Source organism: Chaetodon trifascialis, chromosome 15 (genome assembly GCF_039877785.1).
Source record: "Chaetodon trifascialis isolate fChaTrf1 chromosome 15, fChaTrf1.hap1, whole genome shotgun sequence".
NCBI lineage: Eukaryota > Metazoa > Chordata > Actinopteri > Chaetodontiformes > Chaetodontidae > Chaetodon > Chaetodon trifascialis.
This window is the reverse complement of record NC_092070.1, coordinates 8,714,367-8,741,572: the sequence shown is the minus strand read 5'-3', so window position 1 is coordinate 8,741,572 and position 27,206 is coordinate 8,714,367. Positions and strand designations below refer to the sequence as shown.

At 44.4% G+C, this 27,206-nt stretch overlaps 4 protein-coding genes across 4 annotated transcripts; 1 reads left to right on the top strand and 3 right to left on the bottom strand.

Annotated features, from left to right (window-relative positions):
* Window positions 1-1,748: 1,748 nt before the first annotated feature.
* On the top strand, window positions 1,749-4,691 carry LOC139343048 (ER lumen protein-retaining receptor 3). Its single transcript, XM_070980439.1, has 5 exons — window positions 1,749-2,201; window positions 2,660-2,760; window positions 2,934-3,092; window positions 3,210-3,462; window positions 3,881-4,691. The coding sequence occupies exons 1-5, from the start codon at window positions 2,111-2,113 to the stop codon at window positions 3,922-3,924; spliced, it is 648 nt and encodes a 215-aa protein (XP_070836540.1). The 5' UTR covers window positions 1,749-2,110; the 3' UTR covers window positions 3,925-4,691.
* Window positions 4,692-4,872: 181 nt separating this feature from the next.
* LOC139343042 (GTPase IMAP family member 7-like) lies at window positions 4,873-7,211 on the bottom strand. The gene is made up of 2 exons (XM_070980432.1): window positions 6,825-7,211; window positions 4,873-6,561 (listed from the first exon to the last, which is right to left on the bottom strand). The coding sequence occupies exons 1-2, from the start codon at window positions 6,856-6,858 to the stop codon at window positions 5,513-5,515; spliced, it is 1,083 nt and encodes a 360-aa protein (XP_070836533.1). The 5' UTR covers window positions 6,859-7,211; the 3' UTR covers window positions 4,873-5,512.
* A 10,377-nt stretch (window positions 7,212-17,588) lies between these two features.
* Window positions 17,589-19,894, bottom strand: plekhf1 (pleckstrin homology domain containing, family F (with FYVE domain) member 1). The gene is made up of 2 exons (XM_070980433.1): window positions 19,627-19,894; window positions 17,589-18,616 (listed from the first exon to the last, which is right to left on the bottom strand). Exons 1-2 carry the CDS (start codon window positions 19,871-19,873, stop codon window positions 18,021-18,023), a joined length of 843 nt encoding a protein of 280 aa, XP_070836534.1. The 5' UTR covers window positions 19,874-19,894; the 3' UTR covers window positions 17,589-18,020.
* Window positions 19,895-24,119: 4,225 nt separating this feature from the next.
* On the bottom strand, window positions 24,120-25,426 carry bglap (bone gamma-carboxyglutamate (gla) protein). The gene is made up of 4 exons (XM_070980447.1): window positions 25,369-25,426; window positions 24,852-24,899; window positions 24,445-24,529; window positions 24,120-24,253 (listed from the first exon to the last, which is right to left on the bottom strand). Exons 1-4 carry the CDS (start codon window positions 25,424-25,426, stop codon window positions 24,151-24,153), a joined length of 294 nt encoding a protein of 97 aa, XP_070836548.1. The 3' UTR covers window positions 24,120-24,150.
* Window positions 25,427-27,206: the final 1,780 nt, after the last annotated feature.

The window sequence follows — 27,206 nt, the reverse complement described above, 5'->3', positions numbered from 1 at the left end:
AAATGATTATACCTATTAGTTATGTTAAGCCTCATTTTAAAGATAATCACAGTCTTTACCAGCTATAGTGTCAGCGCTCACAGCTGAGGGGAGCCTTTGCCATGGAGCGTTGGTGGTTTAGAACACAGTCAGACGCTAAATGACGGGGCACCATTACAGTAAGAATGATGGGCTGCGTATGATGGGAGAAAAGGAGGAGATCGAGGGTTGCAGGCAGACAGATCAGACAGCCACTCAGTCCAGCATCTGAGGAGGAGGTGGCCAGGCAGACGGACTCCTCAGGGCAGACTGGACGGTGTGTATGTATAAATAGCTGCTAATCAGTCCTGGGTGTCAGATTAGTTCCCATAACCTTTTGCTCAGCACACGCTTATTATGGTCGTCTGTGTGGGTCAGCTCTGTCCAGAGGATGTCCTCTACAGTACATTCGTCTGGAATAAATCACCCATGAGAGACTAACAAAGCATAGTTTTACTGCATATTGTGTGCGTAATTGGCTGTTTGTGTCAGATTTCAGATAATATGAACACATCTGCTTGAAAATAGTACACAACTTGAACAACCCAGTGACAGAAAAAGGGACAAGGCTTTGTTGTGGATGCTTCAGGGGTGTATAAGGAAGCTGTGTACTCTTCGTTGGTGTGTGGTGCCCCCTCACTTCTCTGCACCACCACCACGGATGTACTCCAAGTAGGCTGAAAGCATTTCCTCTGTAATCTCATGTGCCCTGTGCTGATTTCACTGCATCAAGCACGAGAGAAAGATGCAGCAGGGAAGGATGCAGTGGGGAAGGACGCAGCGAAGAAGGAAGCGTGTGATGTCCAGAATTGGGCTGCAATTTGTGGATTAAGAGGGAGGATGAATGAAGAGGTGGAGGAGGTGGGATCTGATAGGATGGGAGAAAATGAGTGATGAGAAATGGAAGGCGAGTGGTTTTAGGTTTTGACAATGATTCAGATAGCAGAATTAGGAGGAAAGGGAGATAGGTGGAGCAGAAGTGTCAAAAGACGGCGAAGAGAGAGGGTGGAGCGTCCTTTAAAACCCTGGAAAGCATATGAACAATGCTACAAGCCCTCACGGGATGAAAGGGTTTTGGGATAGGATTATTCTATATCCAGTTTTATCTTATCTCTTATCTTATCTTACAAAGTGCCCCTCAAAATAATAATAGTAAATCTGACTACTTTTAGACTCACTAAATGAATGAATGAATGAATGAATGAATGAATGAATGAATGAATGAATGAATGAATGAATGAAATAAAATGGTACAGCTTCAATTTACCGGTTTGGGATTTCCTTTCAATTTCCTGATAAATCTCGTGGAACAAACAAGAGTAATTTGATGCAGGAACAATAGAGCCAAAGTTCTGAGTACACTTAAAATAATAAAAAAATAAAAAAATAAAAATAAAAAAACACATTGCTTTAATGATGTCCCACCTATCGAAGAGAATGGCGTTCTTGTTCCTTATTGCCTGCAGCGTGTCGCCATCTGCTGCAATCTTCTTCCCTTTTGCGTCAGAGTAGCCACATAAATTCAACGCCGTCAAGTGATTTTTCCTTCCAAATAAAATATCTTTCAAAACAACGAATCGGACGACAATATTCACCACTGTTAAATCCTTGGTTAACTTAATCATTTAAAGTATATATATATACTTTATATATCATCGCGATTAATTCTCATTAGAAGCCCGCGTCTACTGATGCGAGTTTTACTTTGAAAGTTAAACCCGGAAGCGGATATTTCCGTTTAGTCCAGGCAGTCTTGACGCTGGTGGCTGCTGTCGGAGCTGTCAGCCACGTCACCTCCCCTGAAACTAGTTTCCTCTCAGGCAGAGTTTGAGAGTGGACTCATTTGACATCTTCTGAATTTATCTTCATGCCAGTAGAAAACGAGCCAGGCAGCAGCCGGACAGACTCGGAGTTATCTGCCCAGCTGTGAGCTTCTTTTTCAGCTTCTTAACTCGTCTTTTCATGCTTTCTTGAACTCACGGAGCGCGTTCGCTTTTTGTGTCTGCGCAGCTCGACCCTGTCTGCCGAGGACGCGTCAGGCCCGTCAGGAGTTTTTATCACAGTTTTGTTATTGGGGCGATAAACAAACAACATGAACATCTTCCGTCTGGCGGGTGACGTGTCACATCTGGTGGCTATCATTATCCTGCTGCTGAAGATATGGAGGTCCAAATCCTGTGCTGGTAGGTTGACTCACACACTGGCATCGCTGCGCTTTAATGCTCTGGAGCCTGGCGCGGTCGCATAGCCTTGTTGTGGCGGAATACATGCAGATTTACAGTGTAGATACAGCAATGAGTCAGTGATCACAAACACAGAGTGAAAGGGTTTTGTAGATAGCAGCCAGGTGCATTATTGGACGGCTCTGCATCAGGCTGAGTAGTTGTGCATGAGAGGAAGCGACGTGGCAATGTTATCAGAGCAATTTACTGCCTGCTCCACCTATGATGCAGCAGCTTGCATCTATAAATCTTCAACACAGTTGTCTTCTTTCGCTGTCAAATCCTAAAATACTAACTTTTTTTTTGTCATATCTGTGCACTGTTCCTGGACCAGAGAGTGGCCAGTGGTCTGCTGGGGTCAGCTGCTTTTGACTGCACATGAGACAGTGATTAAAGTCTTTTTGTTTTTTCCTCTGTAGGTATCTCCGGGAAGTCCCAGGTGCTGTTTGCACTGGTCTTCACCACCAGGTACCTCGACCTGTTCACGGTCTACATTTCTGCTTACAACACGGTCATGAAGGTAAGAATGTGTCTCTGCTCCAGCTCATACAGCTCAATCCAGGCTCATACACATATAGTTACTATGCAAAGCATGCAGCACCTGCATAACAGGTTGCATGTCTTACTACCAGTGTTTCACAGTGATCTATTGGACTACCGTGGCCAGTAATCGATATTGAACTCTGCTCTCAGGTGGTGTTCCTGGCCTTGTCCTATGCTACTGTGTACCTGATCTACATGCGCTTCAGGAACACGTACGACTCAGAGAATGACACATTCCGCGTGGAGTTCCTGTTGGTGCCGGTCATCGGGCTGTCCTTCCTGGAAAACTATGCTTTAACCCCAGTGGAGGTAAATTACACTCAGATGGTACCTTCAGTAAAATTTGCATCCAGGTGCAGAAATGTTTAAAATCACTCAGGGGGTATAAACATGCCGCTGTGTCTCCATCCTGCTGACTCCATCCAGGTGCTGTGGACCTTCTCCATCTTCCTGGAGGCGGTGGCCATAATGCCACAGCTCTTCATGATCACCAAGACCGGTGAGGCGGAGTCCATCACCACCCACTACCTGTTCTTCCTCGGCCTCTACCGAGCCCTCTACATAGCCAACTGGGTGTGGCGCTACCACACGGAGGGCTTCTTTGACCAGATCGCCGTGGTGTCCGGCGTCGTGCAGACCATTTTCTACTGCGATTTCTTCTACCTTTACGTCACAAGAGGTGAGTCGAGACTGTTACAAAGAGAGTGACAGAATCAAAACTATTGGCTGTGGAGACTTGTGGCTGGTTTAAACTGTGAGCTCTTTAAATCAACAGAACTGTTTACATGGTCTGTTAGCGTTTTTATTATGATTATAGTCCTAATAGCTAATAGCATTTTCTCATGGCATAAAATAGCTTAATTTAGGAGACATGAATGTGGAAATGTTTGTTATTTTGTTAATCCTGCTGTTCCAGTTGAGGAGGATGTCCCTCTTGGCAGTAGTTAAAGCAGAGTGTTGCTCTGGGCGGGATGCGGGGAAACAGTGGTGTTAGCTCACCTGGTAAACAGGCGAGAGCGAGAAGATGAGTTTTATGGCTTCAAAAACAAACTCGCTCACCACGCCTTCCTTGTTCTCCCTCTTCATCCTGTTTGCAGTGCTTCAGGGAAGAGGAAAGATGAGCCTGCCGATGCCTGTTTAGAGCAGGCGCCCGTGCCGTTCAGCCGCCCGTAGGTGCCTGCTGCACTTCAGCATCTGGACACAGTCCTCGCCCTTCAACTGTATATGTATTTCCAATGGGACTAATGGTCGGACATCATTCTGTAGACCAAAACAAGTGCACCTCTAGAAGATGATTTTCTGTCTGATTGGTACTTTGTGTGTGAGTCTGTAGTTGTGTGTGTGCATTCATATATCTTTTTTTTTTCTTCATAAGATGCAAATGTGACACTGGATTAGTGTCCCTGATGTGCAGGTGGAACTTAAATTCAGGCAAGTGAGTAACACTATGGAAACTGCGCATTTGTTTTTACTTTCACTCTTCGGTTCTGAGAGACTGCAAGAATGTCAAATCCACAGAAGTGTAAATGAGGTTGGCTGTAGCCTTTACGCACGGCACAGACTGTATGTAGCTTCAGTTTCCACACTGATACAGACCCAGTGTGTCCTGTGTCTACACGTCATCCCATCACCAACACACGTTTGACAATCTGGGTCTTGCATGATCTTTTACAGTTATGACAAATACTGTTTGTAAATTTATAATCTCCCACAAACGCTCTTCATCTTCTCTCTGTAACACTCCCTGAATAGTATTATGTGCCTTTGATATCTTTCCTTATTGCCATGTATGTTACTTTTTGTACTTCCTCTTAATCATGGTCTTTTATGTTTTGATGTGTTTCTTCATGGGAGAAAAAAGGGCTAAGCATATTGACATGTCTTAAATGAAGCCAAAGATGGAACGGATATCTGCTGCAGTGAAAGTCATGTTTTTTGTTTTTTTCGGAGTCGCTTCCTTGACCGCAGTGTCTTGTTGCGTCTGGGATAAAATTAGGGAAATGACATGTGTGTGTTGAATAAAAGGCTGACCGGATTTTGACGCTCACAGATGTTTTAGACACAGTAAGTTGAACAGCACACCATTTTTCTGACATGACGTTTATTATAATGTGAAATCTGTCAAAGATGTAGCTGTGTTCTTTGTTCCTACAACACACCATGTTCACCTTGCTGAAGGGACCACACACACATGCACACACACATACACACACATATATGTACACATGAATCCTGGTTTAATAGTGCGGTCTGAGAGTGCTGGTGCATTGTGTCGACATTAAAGAAGAAGAGGACATCCCTTTATTAGTCACAAACACATGCAGAGTTACAGAGGGGGGAAACTGCACACCATGCTCATGTGAACTTATTTTCTCCGCATTTAACCCAACCTGGCAAGTCCTTCCTCCGTGGCAGACCAGGAGCGGTGGGCTGCCAGCCGACAGCGGCGCCCAGGGACCCAGTTCCCTTTTGTCAGCATCTTGCATGTTTTTAGTGGGTTTTTTATGGAGGATACCCCAGGTGAACATGCAAACTCCAGACAGAAAGGCCCCTTCTTCCTTGAGCAGCAGGCACCGAAGGCATGGTGGAGGACACGCCCCCCCCCCCGACGCCCACAGTGGGAATCGAACCTGGGACCTTCTAGCTGTGAGGCGACAGTGTTACCACCGGAGAATTAGACATTAGATGTGAGCTGCACAGTGAAAAAACATGGCTGACCGTGGGCTCCCTCAATGCAGAAACGTTTTCCTGTGTTTGTATAACACCTTACTTCCTTCTCTCACCGCTCCCTCCACCACTCTTGCAGCTGATCGGATGGAGAGCGGCGAGGCTGCCAGAGCGGCTGCCTTCTCCACCACCTTCACCTTCTTCACAGCTTTCCCTTTCCCCTTGTCTTTCCCCACGATCCCTGCCCCCTCTGCTGCCCCTCTCCCCAGCGCAGTCACCAGCTCAGACCAGAAAAGCCTCTCTGCCCTTTTCCTGGCCTCCTCTTCCTCCTTCCTCCTCTCCTCCTCTTCCCCCTGCCCCCCCTTGAACTCTGGTCCCTTCTCCTCCTTGCCTTCAGCCTCCTTCTGAAGGGACTCCACCTTGTGTCGTCTTTCTCCTAGAATCCTCTCTTGTGCCTCTCTGATGGCGCTCTCAGCCTCCTTGAACATCTCGTTGCTGTAGCAGCTGCCTCCATTATCCGCCACAATCTTATCTATCTTCTTCAGCAGCTGGACGACCTGTTGCGGGCACTCCACTGTCTTGTCATGTTGACTGTTATCGATGACATGATACCCCCCCCGGCAGCCGCTGACAAACTCTGACAGCTCATTGCTCTCTTCCAGGAAGTCCTCGATGGCTTTTCCCTGCAGCTGGTCTCCCCAGGTGAACAGCACCATGGTAAACCTGGTGGCTCCAGGCCCAAACATAGCCTTGATCCACTCTAAGGCGTCCCTCTCCTCCTGGGTGAACCTGCCGGGCTGCAGGGTCACCAGGAAGGCATGGGGTCCCGGAGAGGACATGACGACACACCGTCCCACCTCTGCCATGACTTCCTCAGGGGACAGGCATGTGTGGAAGAAACCTGGAGTGTCAATCACAGAAATACTCCGCCCGTCTACTGTCAGCGTCTTTCTCTGGCACTGTGTGGTGACAGAGCAGGGGGACACGTCGACCCAGAAGGCAGACCTGCCCAAGATGGTGTTTCCTGAGGAGCTTCTGCCGGTTCCCGTCCTCCCAAGCAGAACAATCCTCAGGGGTTCATCCTCTGATGTCGGAGGTGATGCCTCACAGACTGTGGCAAAGTTAGTCAAAATACATCATTCTCATTTTAGAATTATTTGACAGCAGTAATGTAACACGTTTAAAGCTGATTTCCCAAATATATTGCATAACTTTCTAAACAACATGTAAGATTTCAGCTCATATTAGGGCTGCTTTATGTATTATGAACTAGCATGCATCATGTTTTTAATGACTAGCGTTTTTTATGTGGATAATAGCCGACAATGACTGGCACAGTGGCCGATAAGCTTGTTGTGATGCAGTCAGACTTACCTTCGCGTGACGCAGCATTTTCAGATGACGACATCCTGTTAGACAACAAAGCCGTCAGTTTTGGGTGACCGTGAGTAACAGGAGACGGATGTTTGTGTTGGACTGAGAAACCCTCTTGCTCTTAATTGTCATTATATTCCCACCAAACCGCAGAGAGCATCAGTGCAGGTGCAGAAGCTTTCCAGGGAGGAGCAGAGAGGCGCTCCACGCTGCCGCTGCGACGCCGTGACACTCTGACGTAAAGCGATCAGGAGGTGAAGACCACCGAAGCAGACCACTGCTATTGAAACGGAGCCATAATTATACAGTAACCACCGGTACTGATGCTAACTTATGGTAATCGCATGAATTGAGTTGTACAGTCATGATGTTGTAATTTCTCACTTTGACCACTGGAGGGCAGTGAACACTCAGCTCCACACTAACTGTAACCACCACAGCCTACGGGCCAGGGGTTGAATTTTATATAACTCATTTGTTAAAACTATATTAAGTCTTAAAGTTATGCATAAGTATGGACATGAGTGACAATGAGCCACTAGGTTTCAGCAGCCAAGCTTCATTCAGCCCACCTCTGCTCCGCTCACACTCCACCTCTTTCCTTGGATCAGCCCAGAGTTTGGTGGAGTCAGTTAAAACACACAATAACACAAACATCGTATATCTCAGCCTGAGTTTGAAGGCTTCAGTGAATAAATGAATGAATAATGAAAGATCAGATTTAAATCAGACACCATCCTGAAACTAATCTCAAGATTTTATGAAGTAATCATCGATCCAGAGGAACTCAACTGAACTTTCTAAAAATGTTGCCCTGAAATCATAGTGGAAAGAGCAATAAACTATAAAATGGACTTCATCTTCAGTCAAATTCAAACAAATTCTGTCTGTGGTTTTGAGCTTTTTACTGACCTCTGAGGAATTGAGACGGAGGATAGCTGAGGGGCCAAAGGACTTAGAGTCATGATTATTGGTTAGTTAGTTATATATGCTGAGTTCAATTCAGTTCAACTCAATTTCATTTATATAGCACCAAATCACAATCACAAGCAAGCTCTTAGCGAGTCTAATCCTATAGCAGCAGAACTAGGGGCTGCTCCGAGGCAGTCTGAGCCAGCCCTAACTGAAAGCTTTATCAAAAAGGAAAGTTTTAAGCCCAGCTGTTACCAGTTTATTAGGAAAACCTAGAGCTAAAACTAATGCAGTCTAATGCAGCAGTTCAGTCCCTTTTCTTGATGCTGTTTTCCAGTGTTTAATAACAACATGATGAATTTCTAAACTGTTCCAATAAAATCAGATGAAATATATACACAATATATATAATTTATTAATTGATTTGAGTGGCTTCAGCAGGGGAGGACAGTTCTTGTCCAGCCAGGTGTCAGGGCTGACCTCCTGTGTGAGGCAGCTGCACCTGGACCGTCTACAGGTGACGTGGCTCCATCACACCTGTCTGAGTGCGTGGAGCCTCCGTCACACGTGTCCTGGGTGCCTTTCTCCTGTCTCTTTTCCTCTTTTTGCCCTGTAAATGACAACAAACAGACCATCTGGTGTCAGCTGATGAAGACTCTTTGCAGTGACTGTGTTTAATTCACTCTCGTGCAGTGACGCGTGAGCTCAGTGTACTTACGTAGTTTTCCCTGCTGGTCCACTCCGGGTGTCGCTGGGCATGGAGGAGTCGTTCTCTCTCGGCCTGCTCGTAGTATTTGGCCTGCTCCTCGTTTGACAGAGACTTCCACTGTGGACAGACGACAGCACAGTGTCAACACACACATAAACACCAACATAAGAACATTCACAGACACAGAAATATGCACACGAACTATTTTTTTGACCAAACTTTGATGAAGTTTGTAACAGTGAGTGAGTGAAACACACAGAAGCAGCACACTTACTCTGTGACCCAGGACCCCGCACAGTCTCACTGTGTGGGGTCCTGGGTCTGCTGACGTCGGCCTCAACGTTCGGCCTCTGCTCCTTCATGAGGAGCATGAAGGCATTTGGCGGCTTTTTGACGTACGGCCGATCGTCCTGCTGCTGGGTTTCACGCTTCCTCTTTCTACGGGACAAAAACAGAGTGAGAGCTCATGTCACCGCTGTGGAAATGTTGAGAGAAGCTCAATAATACAAGACGTGTGTAAATGTAACCTGTGCTGTGCTGTGCTGTGCTGTGCTGTGCTGTGCATTAAAGTCATTAACAGACTCTGTGGTATCGCAGATCATCATTTGTTGTTCATACATTTACACTGGTTACAGTCGATACTCCCTGCAGAGGTAATTATTAGTCCTTGGATGTTAATAAGTTGAGTTGACAGCCATGTACAGTATGTTGTAGTACCGAAGAGGCCAGCAGAGGGCGGACTGAGAGTGTTAGAGCTGTGAAGGTCAATGTTGTTGTGCACGCAGAAGAAGCGTGTAACGTAACATGTAACGTGCTGCAAAATGGTTCAGTAAAGACCAGGAACATAAGTTCAATGTGTGGACAGTGGATTATTCTCACTGTGCGGGGTTTGTAACAGTGAGTGAGTGAAACACACAGAAGCAGCACACTTACTCTGTGACCCAGGACCCCGCACAGTGAGACTGTGCGGGGTCCTGGGTCTGCTGACGTCGGCCTCAACGTTCGGCCTCTGCTCCTTCATGAGGAGCATGAAGGCATTTGGCGGCTTTTTGACGTACGGCCGATCGTCCTGCTGCTGGGTTTCACGCTTCCTCTTTCTACAGGACAAAAACAGAGTGAGAGCTCATGTCACCGCTGTGGAAATGTTAAGAGAAGCTCAATAATATAAGACGTGTGTAAATGTAACCTGTGCTGTGCTGTGCTGTGCTGTGCTGTGCTGTGCATTAAAGTCATTAACAGACTCTGTGGTATCGCAGATCATCATTTGTTGTTCATACATTTACACTGGTTACAGTCGATACTCCCTGCAGAGGTAATTATTAGTCCTTGGATGTTAATAAGTTGAGTTGACAGCCATGTACAATATGTTGTAGTACCTAAGAGGCCAGCAGAGGGCAGACTGAGAGTGTTAGAGCTGTGAAGGTCAATGTTGGTAATGTAACATGTAACGTGCTGCAAAATGGTTCAGTAAAGACCAGAAACGTAAGTTCAATGTGTGGACAGTGGATTATTATATCACCGATGCAACAGACACTGATTCTAATAATATTCATGCAGACATGTTTGGTAGACAAAGAACAGACTCCTGAAATCAAACAATAGCTGATAGAAATTAAATATAAGAAGACTGTGATTTGATGAAGAGTCTGGCTTATTGATGGTGACCACTGCCACAGATCAAGAGCCAGTCAGAAAAAAGAGAAACATCCATTTTGATCCAAACTGTCCAAAGCAAACTTACTTTGAGATGGAGGTGATGGGTGGAGCAGCAGCAAAGGCAGATGGAGGGAGAACCTGTGGACAGTGGACAGACGACAGCACAGTGTCAACACACATAAACACCAACATAAGAACATTCACAGACACAGAAATATGCACACAAACTATTTTTTTGACCAAACTTTGATGAAGTTTGTAACAGTGAGTGAGTGAAACACACAGAAGCAGCACACTTACTCTGTGACCCAGGACCCTGCACAGTCTCACTGTGTGGGGTCCTGGGTCTGCTGACGTCGGCCTCAACGTTCGGCCTCTGCTCCTTCATGAGGAGCATGAAGGCATTTGGCGGCTTTTTGACGTACGGCCAATCGTCCTGCTGCTGGGTTTCACGCTTCCTCTTTCTACGGGACAAAAACAGAGTGAGAGCTCATGTCACCGCTGTGGAAATGTTGAGAGAAGCTCAATAATACAAGACGTGTGTAAATGTAACCTGTGCTGTGCTGTGCTGTGCTGTGCTGTGCTGTGCTGTGCTGTGCTGTGCTGTGCTGTGCTGTGCTGTGCTGTGCTGTGCTGTGCTGTGCATTAAAGTCATTAACAGACTCTGTGGTATCGCAGATCATCATTTGTTGTTCATACATTTACACTGGTTACAGTCGATACTCCCTGCAGAGGTAATTATTAGTCCTTGGATGTTAATAAGTTGAGTTGACAGCCATGTACAGTATGTTGTAGTACCGAAGAGGCCAGCAGAGGGCAGACTGAGAGTGTTAGAGCTGTGAAGGTCAATGTTGTTGTGCACGCAGAAGAAGCGTGTAACGTAACATGTAATGTGCTGCAAAATGGTTCAGTAAAGACCAGGAACGTAAGTTCAATGTGTGGACAGTGGATTATTATATCAACAATGCAACAGACACTGATTCTAATATCTTCATGCAGACATGTTTGGTAGACAAAGAACAGACCCCTGAAATCAAACAATAGCTGATAGAAATTAAATATAAGAAGACTGTGATTTGATGAAGAGTCTGGCTTATTGATGGTGACCACTGCCACAGATCAAGAGCCAGTCAGAAAAAAGAGAAACATCCATTTTGATCCAAACTGTCCAAAGCAAACTTACTTTGAGATGGAGGTGATGGGTGGAGCAGCAGCAAAGGCAGATGGAGGGAGAACCTGTGGACAGTGGACAGACGACAGCACAGTGTCAACACACATAAACACCAACATAAGAACATTCACAGACACAGAAATATGCACACAAACTATTTTTTGACCAAACTGTGATGAAGTTTGTAACAGTGAGTGAGTGAAACACACAGAAGCAGCACACTTACTCTGTGACCCAGGACCCCGCACAGTCTCACTGTGTGGGGTCCTGGGTCTGCTGACGTCGGCCTCAACGTTCGGCCTCTGCTCCTTCATGAGGAGCATGAAGGCATTTGGCGGCTTTTTGACGTACGGCCGATCGTCCTGCTGCTGGGTTTCACGCTTCCTCTTTCTACGGGACGAAAACAGAGTGAGAGCTCATGTCACTGCTGTGGAAATGTTAAAAGAAGTTCAATAATACAAGACGTCCATCCATCCATCCATCCATTTTCTCCCACTTCATCCGGGGCTGGGTCGCTGGGGGAGCAGTCTGAGCCGGGACGCCCAAACTTCCCTCTCCCCAGACACTTCCCCCAGCTCTTCCGGGGGGATCCTGAGGCGTTCCCAGGCCAGCCGAGTGACATAGTCACGCCAGTGTGTCCTGGGTCTTCCCCGGGACCTCCTCCCGGTGGGACATGCCTGGAACACCTCCTTAGGGAGGCGTCCAGGGGGCATCCAATAAAGATGCCCGAGCCACCTCAGCTGACTCCTCTCGATGTGGAGGAGCAGCGACTCTACTCTGAGCTCCTCCCGGGTGACAGAGCTCCTCACCCTATCTCTAAGGGAGTGCCCTGCCACCCTGCGGAGGAAACTCATTTCAGCCGCTTGTATCCGGGACCTCGTTCTTTCAGTCATGACCCAAAGTTCATAACCATAGGTGAGGGTAGGAACGTAGATTGACCGGTAAATCGAGAGCTTCGCCTTTCAGCTCAGCTCCTCCTTCACCACGACAGACCGGTACAGTGACCGCATTACTGTAGCCACTGCACCGATCCGCCTGTCAATCTCACGCTCCATCCTTCCCCCACTCGTGAACAGGATCCCAAGATACTTAAACTCCTCCACTTGAGGCAGGAACTCTCCCCCAACCTGAAGGGAGCAAGCCACCCTTTTCCAGTCGAGAACCATGGCCTCGGACTTGGAGGTGCTGGCTCTCATCCCAGCTGCTTCACACTCGGCTGCGAACCGCCCCAGTGTATGCTGAAGGTCCTGGCTCGAGGGAGCCAGCAAGACAACATCATCCGCGAAAAGCAGAGACGAAATCTGCCGGCTCCCGAACCGAACCCCCTCCAGCCCCTGGCTGCACCTAGAAATTCTGTCCATAAAAATGATAAACAGAACCGGTGACAAAAGGCAGCCCTGCCGGAGTCCAACATGCACCAGGAACAGGTCCAACTTACTGCTGGCAATGCGGACCAAGCTCCTGCTCCGGTTGTACAGGGACTGTACAGTCCTCAACAGAGGGCCTCCAACCCCATACTCCTGGAGCACCTCCCACAGAATGACGCGAGGTACATGGTCGAATGCCTTCTCCAAGTCCACAAAGCACATGTGGACTGGTTGGGCAAACTCCCATGAACCCTCAAGCACCCTGTGGAGGGTATAAAGCTGGTCCAGTGTTCCACGGCCAGGATGAAAACAGCATTGTTCCTCCTGAATCCGAGGTTCGACTATCGGCCAGATCCTCCTCTCCAGTACCCTGGAATAGACTTTCCCAGGAAGGCTGAGGAGTGTGATCCCCCGATAGTTGGAACACACTCTCCGGTCCCCCTTTTTAAAAAGAGGGACCACTACCCAGTCTACCAGTCCAGAGGCACCGTCCCCGACTGCCACGCGATGTTGCAGAGACGTGTCAACCAAGACAGTGCTACAACATCCAGAGACTTGAGGTACTCAGGGCGGATCTCATCCACCCCCGGTGCTTTACCACCGAGGAGCTTGCAAACTACCTCAGTGACTTCAGCCCCAGTGATGGATGAATCAACCTCCAAGTCCCCAGTCTCTGCTTCCTCTACAGAAGACATGACAATGGGATTGAGGAGATCCTCGAAGTATTCCTTCCACCGCCCGACAATATCCCCAGTTGAGGTCAACAGCTCCCCATCTCCACTGTAAAAAGTGTTTACAGAAAGCTGTTTCCCCTTCCTGAGGTGCCGAACGGTTTGCCAGAATTTCCTCGAGGCCGACCGGTAGTCCTCCTCCATGGCCTCCCCAAACTCCTTCCAGACCCAAGTTTTTGCTTCTACAACCGCTCGAGCTGCTGCACGCTTGGCCTGCCGGTACCCGTCAGCTGCCTCAGGAGTCCCATGAGCCAACCAGGCCCGATAGGACTCCTTCTTCAGCTAATACAAGACGTGTGTAAATGTAACCTTGTCTGTGCTGTTCTGTGCTGTGCATTAAAGTCATTAACAGACACAGATTCTAATAATATTCATGCAGACATGTTTGGTAGACAAAGAACAGACTCCTGAAATCAAACAACAGCTGACAGAAGTTAAATATAAGAAGACTGTGATTTGATGAAGAGTCTGGCTTATTGATGGTGACCACTGCCACAGATCAAGAGCCAGTCAGAAAAAAGAGAAACATCCATTTTGATCCAAACTGTCCAAAGCAAACTTACTTTGAGATGGAGGTGATGGGTGGAGCAGCAGCAAAGGCAGATGGAGGGAGAACCTGTGGACAGTGGACAGACGACAGCACAGTGTCAACACACACATAAACACCAACATAAGAACATTCACAGACACAGAAATATGCATACAAACTATTTTTTGACCAAACTTTGATGAAGTTTGTAACAGTGAGTGAGTGAAACACACAGAAGCAGCACACTTACTCTGTGACCCAGGACCCCGCACAGTCTCACTGTGTGGGGTCCTGGGTCTGCTGACGTCGGCCTCAACGTTTGGCCTCTGCTCCTTCATGAGGAGCATGAAGGCATTTGGCGGCTTTTTGACGTACGGCCAATCGTCCTGCTGCTGGGTTTCACGCTTCCTCTTTCTACGGGACGAAAACAGAGTGAGAGCTCATGTCACCGCTGTGGAAATGTTAAGAGAAGCTCAATAATACAAGACGTGTGTAAATGTAACCTTGTCTGTGCTGTGCTGTGCTGTGCTGTGCATTAAAACTTACTTTGAGATGGAGGTGATGGGTGGAGCAGCAGCAAAGGCAGATGGAGGGAGAACCTGTGGGAGCTCATACAGCAGCTCTCGAGTCCTACACAGATAAAGAGAGACAGACAGACGCATCAGACAGTTGAAAGAGTGTGTGTGACGATGCAAACTGAAGCTCAGTCTCTGTGTTCACTCGTGTGTGTCTTTGCATTGATGTGTGTGTGTTACTTACAGCTGTCCGACACAGCGCAGGTTTTGGGTGAATCCGCCAGTGATCCTCACCACTGGTACATCATTATTCTGGAGACACAAACACACAGAGAACAGGGGCATCATGTACAATGGGTTCGTACGCACAAAACGTGGCATATGCTCTTTTTCACGGCAAGGTTCAGATGTGTCAAGAGTGAAATGACCGTGGAAATGTGCGGTGCCTCACGCCAACTTCATGGCTTTAGAGGTGATGCTGGGGTGTGCACATCAGAGACACACGAACAATTAACACTGATGAAGAATTAACACACACACACACACACACACACACACACACACACACACACACACACACACACACACACAAGTGTCTGCAATTACATGAGTGGATATAAAAGCATGCGCAAAGTGGTGCAAAAAATACCGTTAAAAACAATGGCTGCTTCGAAGATATTGCAAATGGTGCAATACAAAGAGAGCGTGTGTTCAGAGACAGAGAGGATTTACTGGTACATGATGACAACTGGCTCATCAGCCGCTTTAAGTTCCCGAGGGCAGCTCTCCTTGAACTGTGCGCAGAGCTGCGGCCGGCCAAGGAGCGCAACACAGCGAGGAGCCGTGCGCTGCCTCCATTTTTACGGACGCATGTTCTGCTTTAGTTCAAAACATTTATGGAGCAGATACAGTTACTTTACAGATATGGATTTTACATGAATTTAACTTCTCAGCAACATATAAAGTTGTTAAATTTGTCTTCAAGTGGACCAGCTCTAACATTAAAATGCCGCTTCAATGCATCACAATTAATAATCTTATATAAACATATTTAGCTAATGTTAGCTGCGTGCGTTCACTGAGAGTCAAGAGGATCTATCTAGCCTTAACTCTGAGTGATGGATCTGTTCCTGCATGTCAAAGTATGACAGTTAGTTTGCTGTTGAAGTACTTACTGAAAAGGTTTGATGCTCAAGGATCGCTCGGTTTGGTTCTCTGAACTTCTCTCAATAAAATATTGCTGTGTTGTCGATGCAAAAGTGTGACACGTTCTGGTGAAATGAAGCGGCTCTCGCTCTATATATACACTTGGTTTAGAATGGACAATAGATGTCATGTGTTCTGATTCTGATTCTCTGAGTCCATTCTAAAGCATCACCTGACAGCCAGAGTTCATCTGTAAACATGGTGCCCATTATCAATGTCCCCATGTCCTTCTCTCCCCGATGGAAAACTCTTGATTTCAGTCCATGTGCACTTTAAAAGTTGTCCACTCTGAGCTGCAGGGACAAATGTCCACACTAAGTCTTCATTATATTCAACACTTCATATGTGAGCTGCAGCTCAGTGTCCTGAACGTAACATTTCATTAAAAAAAAAAAAAAAAACCCAAATGTTGAAAACACTGAAACAGATAAACAAACACTTTCAAACACAATGAAAAAAACAGGGCAGAGGATAAAACATTTCAGTGAGATTTAATGAGAAACTGACCACATCATTTAATTCTGAGCCTTGGGCATATGTTGAGATGTTCATTAACACCATTTTCAACAAGCTGCATTTATTTAACAATGAAACATTTGTTTTTTTTTAACACATCTGTGGACACAAGCATGTGTAACACCTGATGAATCCAACATTTTCCATATAACAGAGGCATTAAACAATTTAAAGGTGAATAAATACATTTCAAAAGTAAAGTTGAGGTCATTTGAAAGTAACAGACAGTCATATAATGTGCAGTGTGAAGAAGCAGCTCCTCTGTGTGGACGCACAACACTTTTAGGCTGTGAATCATGTGGTGTGCTCCAAAGACTGAACTGAACTGAACATTTCCTCTACACTTCATTCTAGAGACGCCCTCTGGTCACAGGTTGCAGAGTCAAGAGGCCAAAGTCCACAAACTTTATGATGTTAATTTTTTTATTTATTTATTTTTTTAAAATTGTCATTATGAAGAGTAGCAGTGGAGAAAGTCGAAATCTTTATTGAAACCTTGAAACACCTTCCCTGACTGTCGAAAGATGAGATCTTGAGTGTAAAATCTACAGAAAACAATAACAGTGTCCTCACTGAAAGATCGTTTTCTTGGGTGAAGCCGGAGAACTCTGCTCCAGTGAAGGGGTCTTCATCTTCATCTTCGTGAGAGAAGCTTCCACACTGTCTGTGAAGTCTATAGACAAGCACTGGGGTGTCAGCAGATGCGGTTGTTCATACTGTATAAACACAAAAGTGCCTCATTCATGTACATTGCTGCTGCATCACTGACAGCGCTCCAACTCTGCAAAGACACCAGGAAGGGTGAAACAACCTCAAAGAAACCAAAAAATAAGCAAGCAAGTGTATTCTTCAGATCCAGCTGAAGCGATTAACACTAGTTCTAATGAACAGCCTGATAAATGCACTCTGTATTAAGATAAGATAATCCGTACTTTACTGATCACCACACAACATGCCATGCATCGGTGAACACAGCAACACACACATGTCACGCTGAAGGTGAAATTATTATTCAAAGTATTCAAAGCTGTCTGTTTTTTTGCTGAAAAATGGGCCACATTTCATTGTTCGGTGGAAGAACAGACAAACAGGTTTGACGTTTGATGTTCCCCGCCTAGAAATGACTCACCCATGTTTAGAGAGGATTTGGCTTCGTTACAGTTTTTACCATTGGCAGTGAAACTGCAATTATGAAGTGAAAGCTGACTTTTATTGATTTATTTTGTTATGAATTAAATGGAAGTCCTGAAAATAAGAAGAAAGCAATAATAATTTAGAACACTGAGATGAGTTTTTCCACATTTTAGGTTAAGATTTTAATTAATTTCTTAAATTATTTCCAAAATTTTGTTTCATTAGTGCATTTTTTATAATGTATTCATGTGGTTAGTAAGATTGGTGCATCCAACATGGCTCTTAATACTCAAAACATCACACATACATAGTTTCCCTGTTTGATGAGCGCTTTATTGTTCAGTGATCATTTCAAAGCAAAATGTCAGAGCAGATATGAAGTACAAAGGCTTTTTCACATGCAAACAGTGAATGACACATACACATTTGATTAAAACAAACAGTGAAGCCTGAAAAGACTCTTTTTCTCAACATCCCCTCACATCAAATAATATTCAGACTCTGAGAAGATAAAGGTGCTTCATACCTTCTTCACAGCAAGTGCTTCCATGAACCAAGTACAGTGTAAAAAGTGCAGTAATGACAGCAGTAAATAAATACAGAAATTCTCTTTTTTAGGATTGTCTCTGTTGACCTCTAACATCCTTCTATTGCAACTGGATCAGTTTTGTGTCTCTGTCTGTTGACCAACACAGCTCATTGTTTCATATGATGCTTAATGATGGCGAGCATTCGTGATGTGGTTGTGTTTTACTGGGGCCGCAGATGCATTGATTTTGGGTAAGCATAGATGCCTGTCTGTCCCCAGAGGTACATCTGGGAGTCCGCCCAGCTGCTTTGTGCACAGCACTGAATCATCCCCTCTCCCTCCTCTTCATCACTGGATGCTGTCCCATCTTCCTCCTCGGAGCTGCTCTTTCCTGTGCTGTCTCCCCTTGGGCGAGGCATCTCCTCTTCCCCTCTCCCAGTGTGGCAGAGTCTGCAGATTCTCAGTTTCTTAGTGGGGTGAATGTGGTCTATCACAGCTCGCTGTTTGGAGCACGAATTGCAGACCAAAAAGCCACACTTTCGGCAGTGGTGTCGGCGTTTGGTCGGACTGAACTTGTTGAAGCAACGCATGCATCTGAAGGCGGCCCGGTCTGGAATCCAGGTAACAGCAAAGGTGGAACCAGGTTTGCGGCTGCCTCCCTGCAGCAGGCTTGACCGGCAGGCTTCGATGTGCTCCATCCAGGCCCGCTTCTCCTCAACTGAAGGGGCGGACACAAAAAAGGACTTGCAAGGTGTACGGATCAGCCATTGGTTCCTCAATTCCACACCGTCTTCCATGTCCTCCTGCTGGATGTCCTCTGAAATGACAGTGAAGGACGGATTGTCAATAAGTTTGTCCACCAAGACAGTCAAATTTCTGTGTTTTTCTATCTGAAATTCATATCATGATCATCTCTTCATGACTCAATCAACAACACTGCAGGCAAAAGTTTAGAAAGTTATATCCATATGTTTTGACACATCTGCCTTTGAAAGTGCTGCAGCTGCAATGGTGGTGGATGGATTTTCATTTTGTGATGTTAAAAGTATAAAAAAGATAAATTTTACAAACTTAAACATAATTGTTATATGGAGCCCCTAAAGTGCCAGGAAGAAAGATATATATATATATATATCGTGCGCACGAGACGCTAAATCGAGCGCAAGAGATACTAAAACGTGCGCTCGATTTAATTAACTAGTTCATTTATACAGACAGGCGGCAACACAATAGACAGCCGGGCTCCGTTGAAGCGGTGAAGTACTACACCTACAAGTACACCTACTTCAAGTACTAGAAAGTTAATTTGATTATATTACGAGTGTAAATCATTCTGGAAAGGGACAACTAGGTATGAAGACAACCTATCCGCATGACGGCAGCTCAGTGCACATTGAGTGCGTTTTTGACTGTGAACATCTGAAGTGGTCACTGCGGAGAGCCGTATGCACGGACGAGTCAAAGCGTGGGAAATAACTGCATCTCGAGCGCACGATTTAGCTAAAACGTGCGCGCGTTTTAGTATGTCGTGCGCACGATATAGTTTTTTTTTTCTTCGTGGCACTTTAGGGGCTTTGTTCATATGAAAGAAGCTTCAGTCCTCTGTCCAATTTTCTTATTGTTAATATTGGATTAGTCGCAACAAGCAATTAGAATTAAACCATCTAAAGAGTGCAAAGTTGTGAAAGCAATGACAAATACATGCATTTGTCATACAGTCATAGAGTTTGAAAGGATAGATCGTTATCTTTCTCTTCAATGGACATTTTCTGTCTGTCTGCATCAAGTGAAATGGTCAGCCCCAAGAGAAGCAGATGAGCTGCTCACCTAGAGGGATGATCTTCTGGTTTTTGTGCCAGCGGCCGTTCAGAATGATGCTGCCGTACACCAGCACGTCGTTAAAGAGGAAGAATGCTTTCGGCTGGGGCTTCCGCCGGCCCTGCTTCATCAGACGGCCCTGTCCCATCAGGACCCGACCTGGTTTGCATAGCGGCCTTCCTGCTGCGCCAAACGAACTCTCCACTGCCTGAATACGCTCGAGGTTCTGCTTCTCAAAAGTCACCTTGTTCGTCATGATGAGCTGATGTCTGTCGTAGTGCTGGATCACAAATGAACAAAGGTGCCTGCTGCAGCTGAGGCTGAGCCTTTAAGAGGCCTCCTCTCCTGGTGACGTGCGGGACTTTCCGGAGTTTTGATGATGACAAACACGTTACACAGGGAATTTACAGGTGCTGAGAGGGAGTGGCAGCCTGCCAGAGCACTTACTGAATTTGATTTATCCAGACATTTTAAAGCTGAAAGATTGCTCTGCTAATTCTGAGCACTACTGAGTACTGAAGTACTTTATTTTTATACAACTTTATGTTTCACCAACTACATTTCAGAGGAAATTACTGCAATTTTTTTTCCCATCTGTACTTTTGGTTAGCAGATGCAATTGCTAGTTTAATAATCAGAAAAGGAATTTACATACAATCAAACATCAAATATGTAATTATTACTGAGACTAGGCTGAGAGTCTGCAGCCATACTCTCAGCTCTGAGAGACATTTACTTTGTAACCACAGCAGTGCATTGAGCTATAGGTCACACTAACATGCTCTCAATGACAGTCCTAACATGCTCATATTAAACAGGTAATCTTCACTGTTCTAGTTTAACATAGATGCGTGGCCACATTTGATAAACAAATCAAATCAAACTTTATTTATATGGCACTTTTCATACTTAAAAGCAACACAAAGTGCCTCAGAGAGGCTAAAAACAGTAAAAAAGAAAATACATAAATAAATACATAGAGACATATATAGACATATAGAGAGTCACAGACACGGACGTACGCACACACACACCCGTACACCCATATGGACAAGGCAGGGAATAAACCACCTTAGGGGGCCATCCACACTGCGAGGGCCCCCGGCCCATGACTAGGGAGCGCCACCCGAGACCACCCCGACACCGGCAGACAGGGGGCCCCACACCGAGGTACAGAAGCCTCCAGCCATCCAGGCCAGAGCCGAGCCCTCGGCAGCGCCCCCATCAGTAGATCAAGAGCAGCTCCCAGTGTGGGGGGCCCCCATGAGGAAACGCCGCAGCTGAAAACCAGGGGCCCTCATGAGGAAACACTGGAGCTAAAAACCAAGGGACTAAGACATAAACATTGAATGAAATAAAATGAGTAAATGAAATAAATAGTAAATAAATGTCGTTAAAACATGCAACTAAAATAAGATACAAATAAAGATTAAATATGATATGATAAGAAGCCTGATTAAAGGAATGAGATAAATCAAACAAATCAAGTAAAAGCCTGATTAAATAGGTGGGTCTTGAGCCTCTTTTTAAAAACATCATGTGCACACAACATAAAGTACAGCTGATGGTAATGCCATCAGGTATTGGTCATAAAACCAAAGAATAAGACAAACTGACAATTTGGGCTGAAGATGGCGATGTATGAACAGTGAGGATTGCCAAAGCCACGATAATTCATCCTGAGGGGAACATGCATGTCTGTTCTGAAGTTCACAGCAATCCATCCAATAGTTGTTGAGGCTGAAAATGTCAGCCTAAGACTGATTTGTTTTCTTACATCTTTTTGTTGTCATAAATTAATTTCAAAGCCAAAAGTTAAAAGTATCCATTAACTATGATTATACCTTTTAACTGAGTCTGAAAATCAAAGTAAACACTGTTAACCTCTCAACAAATCCAAGCTGAAACATGGCAGTGTCGTGACACTGGTTAAGCAACTCAGCGTGCATAATACGCTCCCTCAGCAAAAAGCCACTAACTATGTAAACCAGCCAGATACAACAACAGGCCTCCTGTCAGACTGGCTTCTTGTCAGCAGTGATGCTGTTGTGCATGGCACAAAGTGAGGGAAACTCCAAGGGAAAACCAAGGGGGCTGGCAGCGCAGAGTATTCAGCGTTCAGAGTATTTTGATTTGGTGTGAGTTATGGTAAAGTATATTTTCTTTGGCTTTAAAGAGTGGAAACACCGGTTCTGTTCACGGAACAAAATTCACCTACCAGGCCCTTGAAAGCTCATTCATTAACATGTGGTAGCTGTGTGGCTCCAGGATGTTACTGTTCCCGTCCATGAATTCATCAGGCACGAACTGCTGTTTGCTCTTTGACCAGATTCTTTGTGCAGATGAAACAAACGACACGGAACTTGTTAATTCATGAGATTTAGACTTTGTGACTTTACTACCTTCGGACAAAGCCATGCTCTGTGTTTCCCTCTGTGTGTAGTCTTTTGTTGTGTCCATATAGTTTAGTCTTGTGCTGTAATTTCATGCAAATTAAGAGCATGAAAAGAGATGCTTAGAATGTTGATTTAGCTAAATCTCACACAGCTACCCACATCATCCTTTTCTTTCTTTTTATTCTGTCATAAATTCATGTATACGTACATACTACACACACACTTAGTTTATGTTCTTTTGATATTTGTCTTGTTCTGTGAGTCTTATCTCTCTTTCTTTCTCTGTTATCTCTGTTAAATCACCATGTTACTTATTGTCCTTTTTGCCCAACTAGAGAGACATAAAGAGAAGGAAACTGGAATATGGGACAGCAGAGGTGTTTCGTCTGTGATACAGTCCATGATAGACCTGTCTGACTAGATTTTTCAGCAGTGTAAACATCAAGGCCAAGACAGTGCAGAGCCTTGATGTGCCAAAACAGACATGCTTGTCAAGAAGCAGCAGCAGGCAGGAAAAATGAACCCCAAGTTCGTTTGAAAATGTCGCGCAGAGGTTTGCTGTTGGGCTGCATGAAGTGTGAGAGGAGACCCTTTTGTGTCAGCGGTATATTTAATAAACAAAGATTTGGCTGTAAATCATGTGTTTCGTCTCTGTTATCTAGATATCTAGATTCCAAAGATCTTACAGTAAGTTACATAAGTGAGAACAGGTGTTCTTCCCTCTTCCTCAAGTTTGAGAGTTTCAGGAAGAAAACAGATTAATCAGATCGAATGTGTGCTGGTAGCCTTGATCTCTTGACAGTGTGAAGGAGGAGGATGCTCGCAGTCTCTGTCTTTTAATAGACATCTTCTTTATTCAGCGGCAATGTGCCGAATTAAAACCCAACATGTCAGCTTCCACCTGCTTATGCATGAGCAGTGCGCTGAAAATCATGTACATACATTTTCAAGCATCATACAAGACACACTGTGCTTTAATCATATCACTAGTAATCAAGTTACCGTCCATGTCACCTGAACTGTGAGTTGAGGGTCTAAGTACACATTGTGTGGTCTGCTGCACAGATTGGAAAGCCCCCTCAAGCAAATCCTGGACTGACTCGATTTGTTAGCTCTTTCCCTTAACGCTGTGGCGCCATCTTGTGGTTAAATCAAATGAAAACAAAAACAGACAAACAGGCTAAAATAACTGCAATAAAAGGAAAATCCAGGAAAATTTGCAACATAAAAATCAAACTGACCAAATTTAAGCTTAGTGTAGCTCTTCGGTCATGTGATCATAACGTGTTTAATTTCTACGTGTAAAATGATACGTCTCTTTACAGCAAAGGGAATGTCTGAAGTCTTTAGTGTAGGCTGTGTTATTGCATTGAGAACGTGAATAGCAAGAAGACTTCAGGTTTCATTCTCACATCTAAAGAGACTAAGATGTCTTTGAGATTTTTGACTTTTGTGTCTGCTCAAATAATTTCTGACTTCTGTTTGAGTCTTTATTAAAAGTTTTCTGGCTCCCATCTGGATCTTGCCACAAGGACAATTCATCCATTGAGAAGCAAACTTACCCTCATGATCCTCTGATTTTTATCCTGAAACATTGATCAGAGGAGCAAAATTTATAGTTTAAAAATGTATATGAAGCACTGTGGATTGGATCTGCATTCAAGGAAATGTTGTGTCTGATAAACTAATGGTTGTATGCATGACATTATGATAAAAACTCATTCTTTGAGAATCCCGTGGGACTCCTCACATCACTAGATATCACAACAGGGACATCTAGTGGCTGCAGTTTGTCAAAGCGGAGTGAATATTAATTGACCAGAAACCCAGATGAGGCCTTAAAAGAGCACGAACACACAGAAGAGTTTTATTTATTTTTATTTAAGTTCATCACACTACTCTACAGGCTAAGAGAAATGATAGCGTTTATTACAGACGCACATCTGCTTCCAATTTCATCCCGACGTCTCTCACTTTTTAATTTGTGTAACACCTGTTTCATGCTGGCACACATTTAGAAATGTGTTCTCATGCTTTTTGGCTTAAATGCAAAGAAAATAGTAGAGCTCAAAGGTGCTAATTATAATAGTAAAAAAAGGACAGCTGTGATGAGCGATCGGTTGGAGTGATTTGGCTTCTAGTAGGGGATCGGTCCGTAGTAGGCAGTGTAGGCGGCGATGATTCCTTGCGTGTCCATCATATCCTCACAACCCAGGTTGGCCTCACACACCTCTCTCAGGCTGAGTGGAGAGAGCGATGATCACAGAGAGGCAGCACACACAGTAGATGTTATTGATGATACATTAGTTCACTACTAGGACATCAGGGGACTATGTTAGACATGAAACACATACTGTATGTACTATTGCATTTGATATGTGAGTGCATTCACCATTATAGATGATGTGAAAGCAAAAGAAGTGTGAAATACCTCTCCAGCTGTGTCAGGGATAACTCTCCAGCAGCTCTCTTCTGTCTCACCACTGTGGAGGCCTGATCCCTCTCCACAAACAAACCTGCGAACACAAGTTAGTCATTGTACAAACACATAAGGTGTTGATCAGTCCACAGCAATCGAATGCACGTGGAAGACCGAACTCTTTGAGTCCAGATGTTGGAAGTAAAATATGGATCAATGAGCCTTCATTATCTTTATTATTAGTCTATTGTTTTTCTAAATTTACTTAACAGACTAGTATTAAACCAGATAGCAGCACCTGAGAACTCTGAGAAGTTTTCTATCCAAACTGTTGGAATCATCATCTTGAGTCAAACTGACTCAAACGCGTTACATATTAATATAACCTTGGTGATACAGTTAAAAAAACATGAAATTACCCTCCTGAGCAGGGTTGTCACTGGCAGGCTGGGAGCCAGCAGAGGCATCTGTCAAACAAGAGAGAAAAATAATGGATAATAATCTGTGTTTATTTTTAAATTTAAATCCAGGAAGATCAAGATACGGTAAAATAATCCTTAATTAATCCCACAGAGGGGGAACTTGCTGTGTAAAACCCCCAAGGGGATAATGCAAGAAGCATCAGTAAAAATAACAAGCAAGATATCATGAATAAAAAACAGGACAATAATATGATATGATAATAAATAAACAGACACAACAATGGTTGAATTCACATCATTTCACATAGGAGATGTTGGTATGACAGTTTAGTCGTGAATGTCCAGCAAGTGATTCGTTTTAATGTGACTTTCTGGATTTCAAGTCAGTGGAAAATAAATCCATTTGCAGATCTAGTAGTAGCAGCTTTTAAGCTTTGTTTATGGAGCAACATGCTGGTAGTAGTTTTAATTAAGAGCTCTTCTAACATATCGTTTACTGATGTGTGGCTTCTACCTGAAGTCAGACAGATGGCTGCCAGAGAGCAGAGAACCAGGATGGCCAAAGTCTTCATCTTTCAGCGTCTTTCCTCACCGACGGCGGTATCAGGCAACAAATAGGACCGGAGACTTCAACTGCTCTGTCTGTCCTCTCCTTCTCTTACACATATATACATAAATACACACTGGCTTTAGCTGCGGCCCTCACTATGACATGGGTATTTGATTGGTTCAGGAATCATGTATCACACACCCACACAGATGCAGAGATACACACCTCCACAGAAAATCCCATACACACAAGCTGATTTCATATGTATGTCTGCATCAGTGGACACATAGTCACAAAAGTGATTGTGGACTCTGCATCCCAAAGCCAAAAGATGAGTATTTGTTTAACAACAGAGATGATGAGAAGGCAAATGTGGGCGACTCACTGCCACAAATATGAACCGCTGGAAGTGTGTTTCAATGAAAATGATTTAACACCTTGTTTAGATCATTTTAGCTGCTGCTGAGGAATCAGATTGTCCTTGTGGATCATTTGCTGGGCTTCTCAGTTTTTTCTTCTATATCTTGAGTTTTTTTATGTAATGATGAAAGAAAAGTAGTAAGAAATGCAATGTGTATGTTTAAACACTTAAAAAAGGAACTACATTAGAATAGAATAATTGGCTTTGGCTGTAGATCTGTCAGTCAGATTTTGTGATAATAATAAACTGTTTTATGAAATTTTAGCAGCACAATGACCTGGACAGGTCAAAGTTTTACAGCAGCCCACACTAATACATGTAGGTCATGAAGTGCGTGCCTCAGAGATGACTGTGTAAAGCGAACTGAAACAGAGAAACCACCGTCCCACATTATTTGACATGATTTTAATCCGAGGGCTCTCTCTTTTATTGCAAACCGCAGTGATTTCCTACATAAAGAAAGCAACTTTTAGAAATAGACCATGTGTCTGAAGATTTTGTAGAGGGGTAATTTGAAATGTGGGAAGATATTTTTACCAAAACAAGTGGGTGGTTTGCCAGTAAAGTGGTGAAACACTATATGTGGTTCATTTTAATTAAAACACAAGTCGCCATTAGATGGGTGTTTTTGTAATCTTTTAAAACATCTATTTCTTTTGCATTTCATTGGTTTATTATTAAGGCACCAATGCTGGTAATGTTGAGACCTAATTACAGTACCTTATGCACTGTAGCTGCTATATACAGCATATTATTACATTTCCGAAACCCATCCTTTGACCGCCTTACGATATGAAAATGTCTCCTGCTCTCTTTGCTGCTTTTTTCTTTCTTTTTTTTGACTGGATATTTAGACTCTGGACTGGTCCTGACAGTACTACATGGGGTGTAATTTCACTGTCTGGGTCAAAGCTGGTTACTTGTCCCATTTCAGGGTCAGACTTCAAGGATTCAACCTCAGCACAACTTTAATTGTGTACATTTGCGGCCTTGTGGCTGCATAGAAAAACAACCATCCAACATGTCTTTTTAGGACCGTGTCATGTTGACATCCGCTGTGTGCTGACCTGTCTTTGTTTGTATGACTGTCGACAGCAGTGAGGACACTGATACGCAGATATGTGGTGCATCGCTCAGATTCCTCCTGAGATTACAAGGAAACCAGATCTTGACCACATATTGAAATCAGCAGTGCACGTGTGCTTCCAGTAATATGTGTCTGTGTTTAACCCCTCAGCAGGCCAATGTTGGATAATAACTAAATACACTTAGTGCAGAGTTGAGGCACTTTCATGCTTCAAGGGATAAATATTGTACTTTTTACTCTGCTGCAGTTATTTGACAAATATAGTTACTACAACCTAGATTCCAAATGAGATGG